The sequence below is a fragment of the Topomyia yanbarensis genome, chromosome 2, assembly GCF_030247195.1.
Source record: "Topomyia yanbarensis strain Yona2022 chromosome 2, ASM3024719v1, whole genome shotgun sequence".
Taxonomy (NCBI): domain Eukaryota; kingdom Metazoa; phylum Arthropoda; class Insecta; order Diptera; family Culicidae; genus Topomyia; species Topomyia yanbarensis.
In genome coordinates, this window is record NC_080671.1 from 264,797,666 (window position 1) to 264,813,825 (window position 16,160).

General features: G+C 37.4%; 1 protein-coding gene across 1 annotated transcript in view; it reads right to left on the reverse strand.

Moving 5' to 3' along the window:
• The window catches only part of LOC131683117 (calcineurin-binding protein cabin-1-like), a 340,658-nt gene that overhangs the window by 15,475 nt on the left and 309,023 nt on the right, over positions 1-16,160 (reverse strand). Inside the window, exon 3 of the mRNA XM_058964931.1 lies at positions 11,732-11,866. Coding sequence (XP_058820914.1) covers positions 11,732-11,866 — 135 coding nt within the window. The remainder of the gene's footprint in view (positions 1-11,731; positions 11,867-16,160) is intronic.

Here is a 16,160-nt window from a genome sequence, read left to right on the forward strand (position 1 = left end):
CTTACCAAGTGTAATAAGAATGAAAGACATTTCCATAATGTTATATTGTACGAACCAGCTATTAAATCATAGTTTGGAGAAATGAGAAAGGCACAATTGCACCTCTAGGTGGATTAAAACAGGTTTTTTACAAGTGCATTTAATTATCATTCAATATTCCAAGTAATTGAATATGCTTTAGTAGGTTTTACAATAACTGTTACATCATTACATGTTACATGTTTGCTTGATGTTAAGTCAGCAGAACAAGGGATTTCTTAAAAAATCGCGAATATTTTTTTTACAAGTTCATTTAGTTAGCATTTAATTACTCAAATCATTAAATATGCCTTTGTAGATTTAGCAGTGACTTTCACATCATTGTTCTGTTTGATATGAACCCAGCAGAACAAGTTGTTTCTTTAAAAAAATGTAAGCAATTTTCTAGAAGTGCATTTAATAAGCATCTAGTTATTCAAATTACTAATTATGTTTAAGTATGTTTTGCGTTTACTTTTCCATCATTGTTCTACTTGATGTTAAACCAGCAGAACAAGTGTTTTCTTAAAAAATCGCGAATATTTTTTTATAAGTGCATTTAATTATTATTTAACTATCATTTAATTACTTAAATCATAAAATATACTTTACTAAATTTTACAATTACTTTTGCACCATTATTCTGCTAGCTGTTAGTTGTTTCCTTAAAAAAATGTTAAAAAAAATTTTCAAGTGCATTTAATTACCATTTGATTATTCGAATTATTAAATATGCTTTAGTAGATTTTAAAATCATTGTTCTGTTAGCTTTATGTCAGCAGAACAAGTGATTTCTTGTAAAAAACAACTTTTTAAAAGTACATTTAATTAGCATTTAATTAGCATTTAATTATTCAAATAAATCAATATGCTTTAGTAGGTTTTACAATGACTTTTACATCTTTGTTCTGCTAACTTTATGTTAAGTTAGCAGAACAAGTGATTTCTTGTAAAAAACAATGTTTTACAAGTACATTTAATTTGCATTTAATTATTCAAATAAATCAATGTGCTTTAGTAGGTTTTACAATGACTTTTACATCGTTGCTCTGCTAACTTTATGTTAAGCCAGCAGAAAATGTAATAAAACAAAATCCAAAAAAAGCATTAAATTTTTCAATTGTAAATTTAATTTGCATTTAATTAGCACTAAATTATAGAATATTCACAATCATGTTCTGCTGATTTCGCTCTTCCAACTTTATGGACATACAAAATAGTCGGTTTGGGTGGAAAACGAGGGTTCGACAGTTTTTGAAAACGTCGTTAAAAATGCCTAAAAATCCTAGAAACAAGTTCGGTATTAACGTTTTACTTTCCCCTAGTGGCGTAGCCAGAAATTCGGTTTAATGGGAGTTTTGATGAAAATCGATGGGTTTTTAGAAAATACCATAATTTGATGTAACTTTTATAAAATAGTCTAAAAACATGAAGAATCAATGTAGAATAGCTTTTTTGTATACTAAGGGGGGGAGGGGGTGGGGGTGATGTTAGGGTTTTAGCGTGAAAAAAATTCTTTTTTTTTAATTTTTTCAGAACTTTGCGTGAAGCGAAATGATCAAAATTTTCATACATTATAGTGTATCATTTCAATAACATGCTCTAATTTTTCTATGCAAAAATATCGACAATCGAGTCCGTGGCGAGGCTTTTTGTACAACGTCTCTGGAAAAACATGATTTGCGGTGTTACCTGCCATTCCAAAGCTACTCAACCAATTTCTTTCAAACTTTGCTCACACATCCTACGTAAAAAATACCTAGCCCCCCCGTTGAGTTGGGAGCTAGGTATTTTTTACGTAGAATGTGTACCCCTCCCCCCTCTTAAGACAGTGGGGGTAATTAGGACCCCTTGATTTTTCAGAAAATCATAGCACTTTCTCACTGTCGCACATATTCGTAGAACGTTTGACAGCTGAATCGAATTCTTTGGTTCCTTTAGAAAGGAGATACAACCTGTTTCATTTGTTCGCCATCATCAACACAAAAATCATTATAATGGTAAGGCCGCTTTTCCCGGGCACTTCCGGAACCGTCTATGGTGGTCAACGAAAGTTTGATTGGCCATCGGTGACCTAGAACAGCAAATTTAAGTTGCTTGAGAGGCATTTTAGCGAAATTTTTACCTTTTTTGCTTTCATCGAAGTATCGGTTTGAATCGCAATTTGCTATGTGATCGAACGCCACAACCTGTAACTCCGGAGCCGGAAGTCGGATCGGGATGAAATGAAATAGCCATTTACGGGGGCGCAACACCTTTCATTTGAGACCAAGTTTAGTTCAATCGGTCCAGCCATCTCCGAGAAACCGATGTGACTGTTATTGTGAATTTAGATACTTCCGCCGGGGCTTCCGGAACCGATGATGGTGGCCAATGTGACCAAAGAGACTTTGAATGGCTGTTAATGACCTAGTACTACAAATCGAAGCAGTTGTGGTCACATTTTGGAAAAATTTTCACCATTATACATTCATTGCAGAATTTATTAAAATCGACATTTTCTGCGTGTTCGTACTCATCACCCTGTAATTCCGAAACCGGAAGTCGGATCCATTAGAAATTCAATAGCAGCCTATGGGAACGTTGCACCTTTAATTTGAGACTAAGTTTGTCAATATCGGTTCAGCCATCTCTGAGAAAAATGAGTGACATTTTTGGTCACATACACACATACGCACATACACACACATACATACATACACACACAGACATTTGCCGAACTCGACGAACTGAATCGAATGGTATATGTCACACTGCCCTCCGGGCCTCCGTTAAAAAGTTGGTTTTCAGAGCAATTGCAATACCTTTCTATTGAGAACGGCAAAAAACTGGTAAGTGTTTTGGACAGCTTGAGGCTCCTTTTTTATGGAATTATCTCGGTTTGGGTGAAAACACAGATATTTTCAAGACGCTCACCAATTTTGTGCGAAATGATCGTTCGGGGCCATTCGGATCCCCTATTCCATCAATAACAATTAAGCGACTTGCGGCTAAGCACACGTTTACAAACGCCACAGCGAACAAAATACACGATGCGCCAATCGACAGCTGTGACTAACCAGATAAAGTTTTTACAACTCAATTTTTTCGCTTCTTAAGGAGTTCCTCTAATAAAAATTTCATAGGTAAACGTAATCCCATTGTAAAAAAATTGATAAAAATTACTGTTTGAATTTCTCCGTAGAGAGGTAGAGAGGTCCGAGTTACCTCTACTTTATAAAAGGGTGGAAAAGGAGGTTTGTATATATATATATATATATATATATATATATATATATATATATATATATATATATATATATATATATATATATATATATATATATATATATATATATATATATATATATATATATATATATATATATATATATATATATATATATATATATATATATATATATATATATATATATATATATATATATATATATATATATATATATATATATATATATATATATATATATATATATTGTTGGATAGCTCAGTACTAACGGTTGGAAGCGGTAACTGCAGGCAAGCTGTTTTAGGTGATCGCCGGTAAGTGGAACAGTTTTCGTTACAGGTTTGCAGGTTTCTTTATGAAGCAGGTAAGTAACACTCTTTAACTTAACTTCTCTTCTGTATTTAAATTTTCACTTTTAACTTCATCTATATTTAATTCTATAATAACTTCTTCTATCTTTCAACTAAACTTAAATATTTAATTTCACTGCTTTCTTCAGAATCTTGACGTTTCTTCTATGCCTATCCCTTGGTGTAAAAGAAGAGCGCGATGACATTCCAAACGGCCTTTTATAGTTCCCAGGGATTGATGGCGGAATTATGTTGCTCGATGCTGTCGTTCGGTTCAGTGGATACTCCGACAAATCCCCTGTGGCAAATATTCGCAGTGTTCCCAAAAATGCGTAAACGGGCAGGGTAACTCCGTGAATATACAATTAGCGTGCATACACGAACACACTGGCCCCTTCAGAAATCACATTTTTGACAGAAAACTCGAGCAAGCAGGTGATCGATTCATCGCCTAAGTGATACAGATGGTTTGTCCCTCACGGCAGCTTCGACGATTGTTGACATTTGGTTGGAGTTGAAAACGTCAGCATACAGCAGCATTATTTTCGCAATCTTGTCCCTTATAGAAAAGGGCGTTGTATTGTTTGATTTTGGTGCTAGCATGAAGTCAGTGGATATCTGGCTGCTAATTTTCGGTGTCGCTGTCTTCGTTGGTTGACACTTGCAGTTTGGAGGCGGAGGATATTGGTAGCAAACAAATTTTCGCTACGGAACGAGTGTAGCGACCGGTGGGTGTTTGTACAGTCACGACTCGAACTACTCCGTCTGGTCCCGGATGCAACGAGTCAATCCTGGCTGTTGGCCACTGCATAGGAGGAAGGTTGTCATCTCGAAGGATTACTAGTTGATTCCTTGCCAATTGCACTGGCGGGTTGCACCATTTTGACCGGGGCTGCAGTGTGGCTAAATATTCGCGATGCCAACGTTTCCATATGTGCTGAAACATGTGTTGTGTATGCTGCCACCTTCGCAGCCGGCTGAACGGGATTGTAGTGTAGTCGACATCAGGTACAGCTTTCAGAGCAGATCAAACGTGAAAGTGCCCGAGTGTTAGCGGCTCAAAATCCGTTGGGTCGTCGCTCATAAGTACAAGCGGTCTGGAGTTTAAGCAGCTTTCGATTTGAGAAAGCAACGTTTCCATATCGTCGTAGGGAAGAGTGTGGGTTCCTAGTACACGGATAAAGTGTTTTTGTGCTGATTGGATAGCGGCCTCCCACAGGCCCCCGAAATGTGATGCTTTGGGTGGATTAAAGTGCCAGCGAATGCCGTTTTGTGCACATTCTTGTGCGATCAGCTCACGATGCCCCTTGCTTCGTATCAGTTGACGTAGTTCATTCGCAGCTCCGATGAAATTTCGCCCGTTGTCGCTATGGATATCCGCACACAACCCTCTCCGTGAAACGAAACGTCGAAGAGCCTGCAAAAATTTCGTTGTGGTCAGGTCCGCCACTAACTCAAGATGTGCAGTAGGGTGGGACAAAAATTAGATTCCAGCTCCGAGCAACTTTTCAGGTGTCATTTGGGTCCCAGAACAACTGTGCAAATTATTAGCTCGATCGGTGAAACTATATTTTTGCGCCCACTGTTTAAAGTTTACATGGGATTTTATATGGGAAAATTAACTTTGACAAAATAATTGCTCCAGGAGCAGCCCATTACTTCCTAAAAATAAATCGTTATGTGGCTTTTATAGGAAATTTAATAACGAAACAAAGTCTCAAAAACCACGAAGCGATCTGACGCTTGAGAAAAAAGATATTAAGCAGAAACCGATTGATGTTCTGACGATTGTTAAAATATTCATTTTTTCTTGCACCACTGCACTGCTTTTGGTTGTCCATTTATACGCGATTTTGTTTTAATTTTGTCTTAATGTGTCTAAATCATTTATCTGTGCTGTTTAGACACTGCAAGAGATTTGAGGGATAAATTGAGGCTTCTTTTGTACATAATAAAAGAATGTTAAAAAAATTGTATATAATTCGACCATCAGCAGCAGTGATGCTATGAAAAGTGAAATTTTCATCAATCTTCAGGACTTCAATCGGTTTTTACTTAATAACTTATTCCACAAGCATCAGATCGTTTCACGGTCTTCTAGACTTTGCTTCCTTGACAAATTTCCTATAAAAATCAGACATCTATTTATTTTTAGGAGGTAATGGGTGACTCTTTGAAGAATTATTTTGCTAAAGACGATTTCCCCATACAAAATCCCATGTAAACTTTAAACCGTGGGCGCAAAAATATAGTTTCACCGATCGAGCTAAAAATTTGCAGAGTTGTTCTGGGAGCTAAATGGGACCCAAAAAGTAAGTCGGAGGAAAATTTTATTTTTTTTTCATATAACCATGTCCCACTCTAATGTACAGCTTTCGTGCAAAAGCAAACAAATAATGCAACATAAGCCTTTCGTGGTGCAGATCGTCGATGCGGTGGCTGGATGTAGATGGGTCCCCAGTAATCGATGCCAGTTGTTGTGAAGGGCCTTGCTGCAGTAACTCGTGCGGCTGGAAGTTCCGACATAAACTGCTCGATTCGATTTGGACGAGCTCGGAAGCAAACTGTACATTTGTTGACAATTTTTCTAGCCAGGTTTCTGGCCCCCGTGATCCAGTAGCGAAGTCGAAGTAGGCCGAGAAGCAACTGTGGGGCAGCGTGAAGGTGTTTTTCGTGATAGTGTCGAATGAGTAAGACGACCAGCTGGTGTGAAGAAGGTAGGATGATTTGATGCTTGTTGTCGTACGTTTGTTGTGAACGAGCCAATCGTCCGCCAACCCGAATGAGACGGTCTGTACTGAGAAACGAGGTGAACCACTTGATTCGAGATCTGGCTGAGATAGAATGTTGTTTTTCGAGAGCCTTCCATTCCGAGTTGAAAGTTTGCTGCTGGACCAATCTGATGAGAGTAATTTCTGCTTCATTCAATTCCTCAGCTATGACGATGTGCGAAATTGGTCGATGTGAATTTTTAGGACGGCTGTTTTGTAGAAATCGTTTACAGTAGGCGGTTACTCGTAACATGCACTGGTAGTTAGAAAATCTGCTAACGTATGTGTCGATGAATGAATTTTCTGCTGTCGCTGTTACGTTCGTTGTGAGTGTTTTGCGCGCCTCGCTCATACTGGCTTGCGATGGAATAATTTCTAGCTGAGGCCACTCGATTCTGTCGAATTTTATCCATAGTGGGCCATGCCACCATTGTTCGCTGTTAATTAGGAACTCGGCAGTTGTTCCACGTGAAATGTAGTCTGCTGGGTTTTGGTATCCTGCAACGTGACTCCAGGTGCAGTTTATGGTAGCCAGCTGAATTTTGGAAACACTGTTCGCAACGAATGTGGTCCATGTAGAAGGCGCGGCCCTTAATCAACTGATGACAGTCATTGAATCCACCCAAAAGAATGCTTCAGGTTCTAAGGAAAGTGATTCGATTATTTTCTGGTAGAGTTGCGATGCTAGCAGTGCGCCACAGAGTTCCAAGCGAGGGATGGTCTGTTTTCTAAGTGGAGCTACTTTGGATTTGGCAGTCAAGAGAGCTACTTCGACATTCCCGTTTGAGTCCTCCGATCGTAAGTATGGACAAGCACCATATGCTTGTTCCGATGCGTCCGAAAAGAAATGCAGTTGCACTGTTGATGGATTTAGGAACCTAGCAAATCGTTCAATCCTGAGCTGATTCAACAGTGGAAGTTGTGTGTGATAATTGTACCAACGTTCTTGGATTGCTTGGTAGCTCTTCGTCCCAACTCCAGATGGTTCCATCGCGATTCTTTAAGGTCCACAACATCTGCATAAATAGTTTAGCAGTTGTTAGCAGTTGTGCGATGTATGATAGCGACATACGTTTGGTAAGTGATGCGTTCGTTTCTGGTAGAGGAATTTTTATCTTGTACCTTAAAACATCGGTAGAAGGTTCCCAATGAAGACCGAGAGTTTTAAGACGTTGGTCTCGATCCAAGTCTACCGACTGCTGCAGGGCTCGATTTTCTTCGGGAATATCCTCCAGTTGGTTCATTAGAGGCTCATTTACGTAGCTCAAAACCGCCCTTAGCTAACAGTGAGTCCAACTGATTGCGCAATTTGATGGTTTCAGCTACGGTGCTTCTGCCAGAAATGAGTTCGTCTACGTAGAAATCTTTGCGCAAGTCATCTGCTGCTTCAGGAAATGCATCTTGTTCATCGGCGGCAAGTTGTTGCAGCACCCTAGTTGCAAGATACGGCGCTGATGCGGTGCCTTAAGTGACGGTCTTCAATTCAAAAATGTCCAATGAGTCGTCCGGGGAGGCTCTTCAAACAATGCGCTGTACAGAGGTGTCTCGTACATCAACTAGAATTTGGCGATACATCTGCTTAATATCGGCAATCAGCATTACGGGATGAATTCGGGACCGCATGATGATCGACCTCAAATCGTCCTGGACAATTGGACCTACTAAAAGGGCGTCGTTTAAGGATTTTCCACTGCTGGTTTTACATGAGGCATCGAAAACGACTCGCACTTTGGTCGTCGTACTTTCTTCACGAATGACTGCGTGGTGAGGAAGATGATACAGTGGAGTGGTGGAATCTTCGAAGTGTGCTAAGCGTTGCATGTGTCCTTGGACATGATATTCTTTCATGAAGCTACAGTATTGTTGAGCCAGGTTGCGATCTCGATGCAAGCGAGCTTCGAGCAGTCGGAAGCGACGAACAGCGGTGCGACGGTTGTCGCCTATGATAGCGAGTGCAACCTTCTTGAATGGTAAGCGAACGATGTATCGTCCTCCTGGTGAGCGAGTAACTGTCCGTCGGAAGTAGTCTTCACAGGTGGATTCTTCCACCGAGTAGCAGGGGGAGAAATCTCCTTCTTCGATAACCCAAAAATTTTCCATGAGCTGGTGCAAATCGGTGACTGAAGCAACGTTAGCGGTTATTGGAGTTAATACCGAGCAGCAATTGGCCCTACCCGACACTACCCAACCAAAGACAGAATTTACTAAAACAGGTAGGTTGTCTCCGAGTGTAATTCGACCGGAAACTCTGAATAAGTCGAAGAATAATTCTGCACCGAGAATAAGATCGATCGGATTTGTTGTACAGAAAGAAGGATCGGTTAGGGATCGGCACGCCAGATGGGATTTTCCAATGCGAAATATCTACTGACGTGGAAGGTAGATCAACGGCGACGACGATTTTTTTAACCCGTCTAACATGGAAAGGGACACCCTAATGACGAAATAAAAAAAATATGCATGTAATATATTTCGGTAAGGAACGATTATCATAAATATCGCAGAATTCTGAGAGATCGTATAACTTTTTTTCATGGAATTGCTATATATATACATATATATATATATATATATATATATATATATATATATATATATATATATATATATATATATATATATATATATATATATATATATATATATATATATATATATATATATATATATATATATATATATATATATATATATATATATATATATATATATATATATATATATATATATATATATATATATATATATATATATATATATACCCGGTTCTATTCGGACCTACTTTAGCAAATCGCCCTTTTAGGTGGATAAATGTGAGAACATTTGCCGCCCAAAGGTTCTAATTGTTAGTTTGAAACCTCAGCTACATTTTGATGCCGCAAAAGGTTCATTTTCACCACACAATGGCAGCGCTAGGAGACGATTTGCAAACCTCTACGTTTTTCATCCTTTTGCAATGTAGGGGTAATTCAGACCTCCCTACGGGGCAATTCAGACCGTGATTTTTCTTTAATTTTTTTGCAATGGAATTATGTTTACCTATAAAATATTTATAAGAGAGACTCCTTAAGAAGCAAAAAAAAATAAATTCCTTTACAAAACTTAATCTGGTATATCACAGCTGTCGATTAACGACCCATGTATTTTCATTGCTGTAGCGTGTGCAGTGGTGTGCGCAGCCGTAAGCCGCTGAACGGTGGTTGGCGGAATATGCGGTCCGAATAGCCCCGTTCGCTCATTTCGCACAAATGTGGTGAGCGTCTCGAAAATATTTGTGTTTTCACCCAAACCGAAAGCATTCCATAAAATAGGAGCCTCAAGCTTTCCAAAACACTTACCATATATTTTTTCACTTTTATTTGTTGCTTTAATCACGGTTTTCCATTATTATTTTTGTTTTGAGAATGGCAAAAAAAACGAAACACGTTGTATCTTCTTTCTACAAAGAACGAAGAATCAAATTCAGCTCTCAAAATTAATGTTTCAGAATAGCGGTTTCACGAATATGCACAATAGTCAGAAAGTCTTGCTATTTTCTTGGAAACTGAGGGGGTCCGAATTAATAGTTTTACCTCTGATCTTGAAATTCTACCCGCAGGCTGTAAAAAGTCTGTTTTCTGTGAGCATCTCTACCTCAGGTAGTACCCTTAGAATTATCTGCCGTCGACTGCAACAAGGCTTGATTATTTTCAATGATTACCTGAAAAATGGAAAATTTCCACTAATGCGGTAAAAACACAATTGATTGTGTTTCCGCATAAGTCGAGATATTCTTCTCTTAAACCAAATAGTAGCCAGATTTTTAAATTTAATGGTTCAAATTTAAAGTGGTCAAATAAATTTAAATACATGGGCTTGATTCACGATAAAAACTTAATTTTAAAGATCACATTGAAAGAATCCAAGCGTAATGTAACAAATATAAAAATTATTTATACCCTCTTATAAACAGGAATTCTATGCTCTGTCTAAAGAACAAACAATTAATTTATAAACAAATATTTAGACCAGCAATGCTTTATGCAGTGCCAATTAAGGCAAGTTCTTACTAGTGTTACTAGAAAACCCTTCTAAGGATTCATAACAAAATACTGAAAATGATTTTGAAGCACAATCATCACAAATTAATTGCACAGAGTCGCAAACATAGAAACATTTTTGACGCAATTTTCGACATAAATTGTTGCAATTATTAAGATTAGCTATCTTTATAGTTTATAAGGTAACTTAAAAAATTGCTTAGCTCCTTATTCACATAATAAACAGGCTTAAAACTTCCTATTGCAAAAATCACTTAACTACGAAAGCATATTATATCGTATTAATAATAATTAACCGAATCATACGAGCAATAGGGATGAAAAATCGTCACTTATGGCTGAACACCCAATATATTGAATTAATATGCCATGTAATGCCAACTAAACAATATAATCAAATACAAAATAAAATATAAAAAAATATCTACGAAACAACACTTGGAACGTCCCGCAAGAGAACGTTTTAGTTTATCCCGGGACGCAAGAGAACGTTTTAGTCGCGAAGCGTGTCGAGATATCATGCAGACACTCTGTACAAAAGGACATTTTCAGCATTCTTACTGCATGAATCATCCACATGATTCTCACCTCACTTTCCACAGCAAGCATTATTGTTACAATGGGTGGCTGTGTGACCCAATTGTGTACATTTAGAGCAATACATGGCCCGCGGTAATATCAGACGGACGGGCAGACAAACCTTGTGCAAGAGGATGTAGTTTCGTAAAGCAGCTCCAGCGAAGGTCACCCAATAAAAATTAATTGGGAGTAAGTTTTCGAACCATCTTCCGCGATTAATACTGAGTTCATTTGCTATCCAGTAGTTTCACAGGCAAGCTCTAAAACAGTTAACCTCATACTGCAGCAGATCTTCGCATGTCAAACTCTCATCGTTGACGACGCCTTCAATTTTTACCCTTACAGCTGGAATATATACATTGTAATCCCGCGAAAGGTACTTCAGCAAGCAGTATCGTTTGTATCCTTTTAGTTGGCTAACAAAACCTTGAGCTTGTGCAAGCGGACCTTTGATATTTCGATCACAGCCGAGAAGCGTTCTGACAGTACTTTAGAAATCTGCAGAAGATTCAACGATTTGGTCTTAAGACGAAAGAAGAGGTCTGTGCTTGGGTCGGGGGTAGTCGGGCCCAATTCCTGCCTTTGACCATCCGGAGAGGGAATATTCGAAAACGTCAAAGCACGAGATCAGCGCATTGGCGAGAAAGCAATAAATGTGTTATGAAAGGAAATATCACACCTACACAAGATTTTTATAAAAATAACGTCGCTAAATTAAAAGCTGGGCTATATACACTATCTTACCTCATCATCCGTTGTGGAATCAGAATCCGAAGTCGAACTTTCAATGCTTGAGTTGGGCGATTCTGAATCAGAGGAAACCGAGCTAGTCGCGTTGCTTGTAGTAGTTGTGGTTGTGTTAGTTGCGGCACCGCTTTCCTGCAAAATGTTGAGAATAAGGTCAAACAAAGTAGGTTTTCTATAAGATCGGTAGCTTAGAAGCTGACACGGAATTTGCTTGTATTGTATTTGTATTTAAAATTTGTATTCATCTGACACTAAGTCTTAATGAACTAAATTAAAAATAATTATTAGGTTAACAGCAAACGGTGACGAAATTGTGATGAATTATAATTGAGGTCAAACTGCTCGGCAAGCTCGTTGAAGCGACGAAACGTCGTTAAAATCTGATTATTAGCAGCGTAGTTAGTGTTTCGCATTTTGATGTGTAGCAATGCATTGCAATGTCCGGGGGCGCAGAACGCGGGTTAAGGCGTAGAGGTTGATTTGTCCAAGGAGATCGGAAACATCGTAGTCAGCCAACATAAGCTTTGATATGAAAATGGGCTGCGAATCATGTCTACGTTATTGCAAAGTATGTAGTCCTAACAGTCTGCAACGGTTCTCATATGGTGGCAGGTTCAACGGATCATTCCAAGGCAATTGACGTAAAGCATATCGTATAAATTTGCGCTGGACAGCTTCAATCCTTTCACTCCACGTTGCATGATGAGGGCATCAGACGATGTTTGCAAATTCCAACTGCGAGCGCACCAATCAGCAATATAAAACCTTGACACACAGAGGATCCCGGAATTCGCAGGAAATTTTGAACATAAAACCTAGAGGTCGATTTGTTTTGTCGATAGTCGCTGACAGGTGATTGGTATAAGTTAGCCTTTCATCGAGAATAACACTTAGATCTTTTACGTGGTCGACGCGTTGCAGCTTTATTGCTAGTCTGACGTGCAGAACCACTATCATATGAGTAAAGCCATGTCAAGTGATCCTCGAATTTTTCGCAAAATCACCGATCTTCATGAGGTATAATTTATTGTATAGGGATTATGGTGATTAGCTTTTGGTATAAATATTTCGTTACAATTCCTTTTTTTCTTTAAGATATTAACCCTTAAACTTTATTGCATGATAAAATTGAAAATTTTGTATCTCAAAAACTACTGAAGATAATTCAATGAATTTTTGCACACTTATGGAATGATATTTGCACTATCTTATAAAAATATTTTTGGTTTATAATTGTGTAAATAACGGTACTTTGCATCTATTTAAAGTTTTCAGTTGTATTTCTTCTTGTGTTCTTCACGCTAAAAATTTTCAAAACTTATGTCAAATTATGCGAAAATCTTTTACCTTCAATAATCTGTATTTATAATTTTTCATTTTTGTTCCTATCGAGAGTTATAGAGGATTTTGTAACTGTGCGCTGTTTCAACGCATGGCTCATTTTGATGCAACCCGCGAGAACGTACCTATTGGCAATGCCGCACGTCGCAACGTCCTAATGCGCATCGCTTTGAAGGAGCGTATCTCATGTTCAAAAATGGCATCTCTGAGATTAAAGCAAAAAGACAAGCTTTTCTTTATGGATAATTGAAAGTGAATTTTTTCTGAGTAATTTGCATGCTCTTTAGCGTTATTATATTGTTCAAGAGTTATTTAATTTTCTGTCACTCAATACCTCGGACAAGTGCGCTCGGTTATTGCCAGCCGATGAGCAAAGTTGAGCAGTGGGCATGTTTTAATCTGCGTTAGCATATTTTTCACAAATTGACATACTTCACCACGTTTTATTTTCACTTGGTTCTGTCTAAGAGGTAGATTGTGAATCATTTCTTAAATCCACATAGCGCCTTTTCAGCCATGCGTCATCGGGTCGTGCGTTAAATTACGCGCTCATTTAATTTGCATCAGTGCGAGTGAGAAAACGTTTTGACGTTTGTTTTTGTTTCGATCGCACTTGGGTGTTTCCCATATAGAGAGAACTGGACGAAATGCTATATTATCTCAAGATATACAATATTTGCTCAAAAAAACATTCGATTGATTTATGTTATAAATATGGGTCGATCACACGAATGATGTATTCCGTTAAAAAAATCATAAATATATTCGTCGTATCTTGTTTTTATGGCATCCATGTGGAGTGATAAATTTAAAAATTATATTGGTCAACACATGTGTAGCATATGTCGTAATGGGCGCAAAAAATACAACGAAAATAAATATGGACATGAACAAAACACAATTTTCTTTAAATTTTCGATTTTACATCCAATGTTTATAGTAATGGGTTCCTCTATAACGCGTTTAAAATATAGGAAAATTTACGCGTTTAATTTTTCTTCTTATAGTGTTTGCCAAAGTAATGGAACTGGAATATTCGATGACTCAACAGGTACATGCGGAAAACTGTAACGAGGATTTTGAAATAAAAATCGTTGATGAATAATTGAAATTCGACAAAAATAAATAATATCGTACCAGAACTTGGAGAACCACCAATCAACAGAATTAACAGAAACAATAGTGATAAAAAACCCCAACATCGATGCGATTGAACAACAGATTTTACGTAAACTTTTTTCAAAAGACACATCGTTGTTCACTCGGTGAAAATAAAAACGTGAAATAAAATGCTGTTGGCATAAGATTTTCCACTTTCATATAGTAATGTTGTAGACTAAAAAAGAATTTGGATATAACGTAGATGAATTTTGACTAACAAAAGTGTTTTTAAAGATGTTAATCGTTAGTAGCGTTAAATTATAATAATAAAAAATATATTTAACAACTATAATTTTCGTTGCACTTCAGTCAAAAAAATTTAACGCATCTCAAAATATCCGGAAAAAAATTACCTTCGATAATTCGTATTGAAAAGTTTGCCCTTTTGCGCTAATCGAGAGATATGGTTTCTTTTAGTCATGCGATGCGCACTTCCTACACGATGCGCTTTCTGACGTAGTGACGTGCGACGTTGCCAATATGAACGTTCTCGCGGGTTGCATCAAAGTGGGCCGTGCGTTGAAACAGCGCACTGTTACAAAATCCTCCATAACTCTCGATAGGAACAAAAATGAAAAATTATAAATACAGATTATTGAAGGCGAAAGATTGCCGCATAACTTAACATACGTTTTGAAATTTTTTAGCGTGAAGAACACAAGAAAAAATACAATTGAAAATTTTAAATAGATGCAAAGGACCGTTATTCACGCAATTATAAAGTAAAAATATTTTTATAAGATAGTGCAAATATCATGCCATAAGTGTGCAAAAATTCATTGAATTATCTTCAGTAGTTTTTGAGATATAAAATTTTCAATTTTATCATGCAATAAAGTTTAAGGGTTAATATCTTAAAGAAAAAAAGGAATTGTAACGAAATATTTATACCAAAAGCTAATCACCATAATCCCTATACAATAAAATATACCTTAAGAAGATCGGTGATTTTGCGAAAAAATCGAGGATCACTTGACATGGCTTTACTCATATACCAAATAGTTATCATTTACGTTTATTATCTGTATCAACCATTTAGATTCACATTAAAAACTTGTGTAAGCACCTACCACGAATAAAGCCAGCGAATACAAAACGTTTAGCAAACGTGTGTAGATAGCGCAGCGATCGATGCTATGCAGCTAGGATCCGTTAGCTCTGTCCCTAACTGTAGAATCAATCTCGAACCAGATCGTGATTGAATAAAATTCACATCAACAAGCGCATGGATTGGAATTATGCACCTACTAAAGGACTGTCTGGAAGTGTTGCCACACTTGATATCATGATTTGGTTTGTCGGTATCGAATCGAAATCTACTAAACCGTTAATTTGAAAGAAATTATGTCTGAGAGAAAGTTTTGTAAATTAAATTGGCTTTCTTTTGAAGCAAAATGTAGAGTAAGGTGGGGCAAAAGTGCGCACCTAACAGTTTCCGTAAAATAACGATTGGTAGAGAAGCACTAGGAAATCAGCATGATCACAAATTAATACTCTCATCACACATCTTCCAAACGTAATACTAGATATCTCTTGGTTTTGCTTGTAATCCGAGAAATAATTATTTTCGTATGAGTGCGCACTTTTGCCCCATGGTCGGGGCAAGAGTGCGCATAGCACGGGGCAAAAGTGCGCACTGATTAAATAGCCGATTTATTACCGCCCATAAATTAAACTAAATAATTTTAAGATATCCATCCGCTCTTACTCTTCCTTCATAATTAAAAAGTACCCCTCCCTCTGCCTCGGTTGATGTTGTTCAGTTTTCCATTATGTTGAAAAAACTTGGATGTTTCATCTTTTAGACAATGTCGTTCATGATCAAACTGTATCCCCTTGTAACATCATTATTTGTCATAGTTGGATGGATCACTACAAGAATTCTTGCGAATATACTATTTATATTGGAAATACATTTTTATTT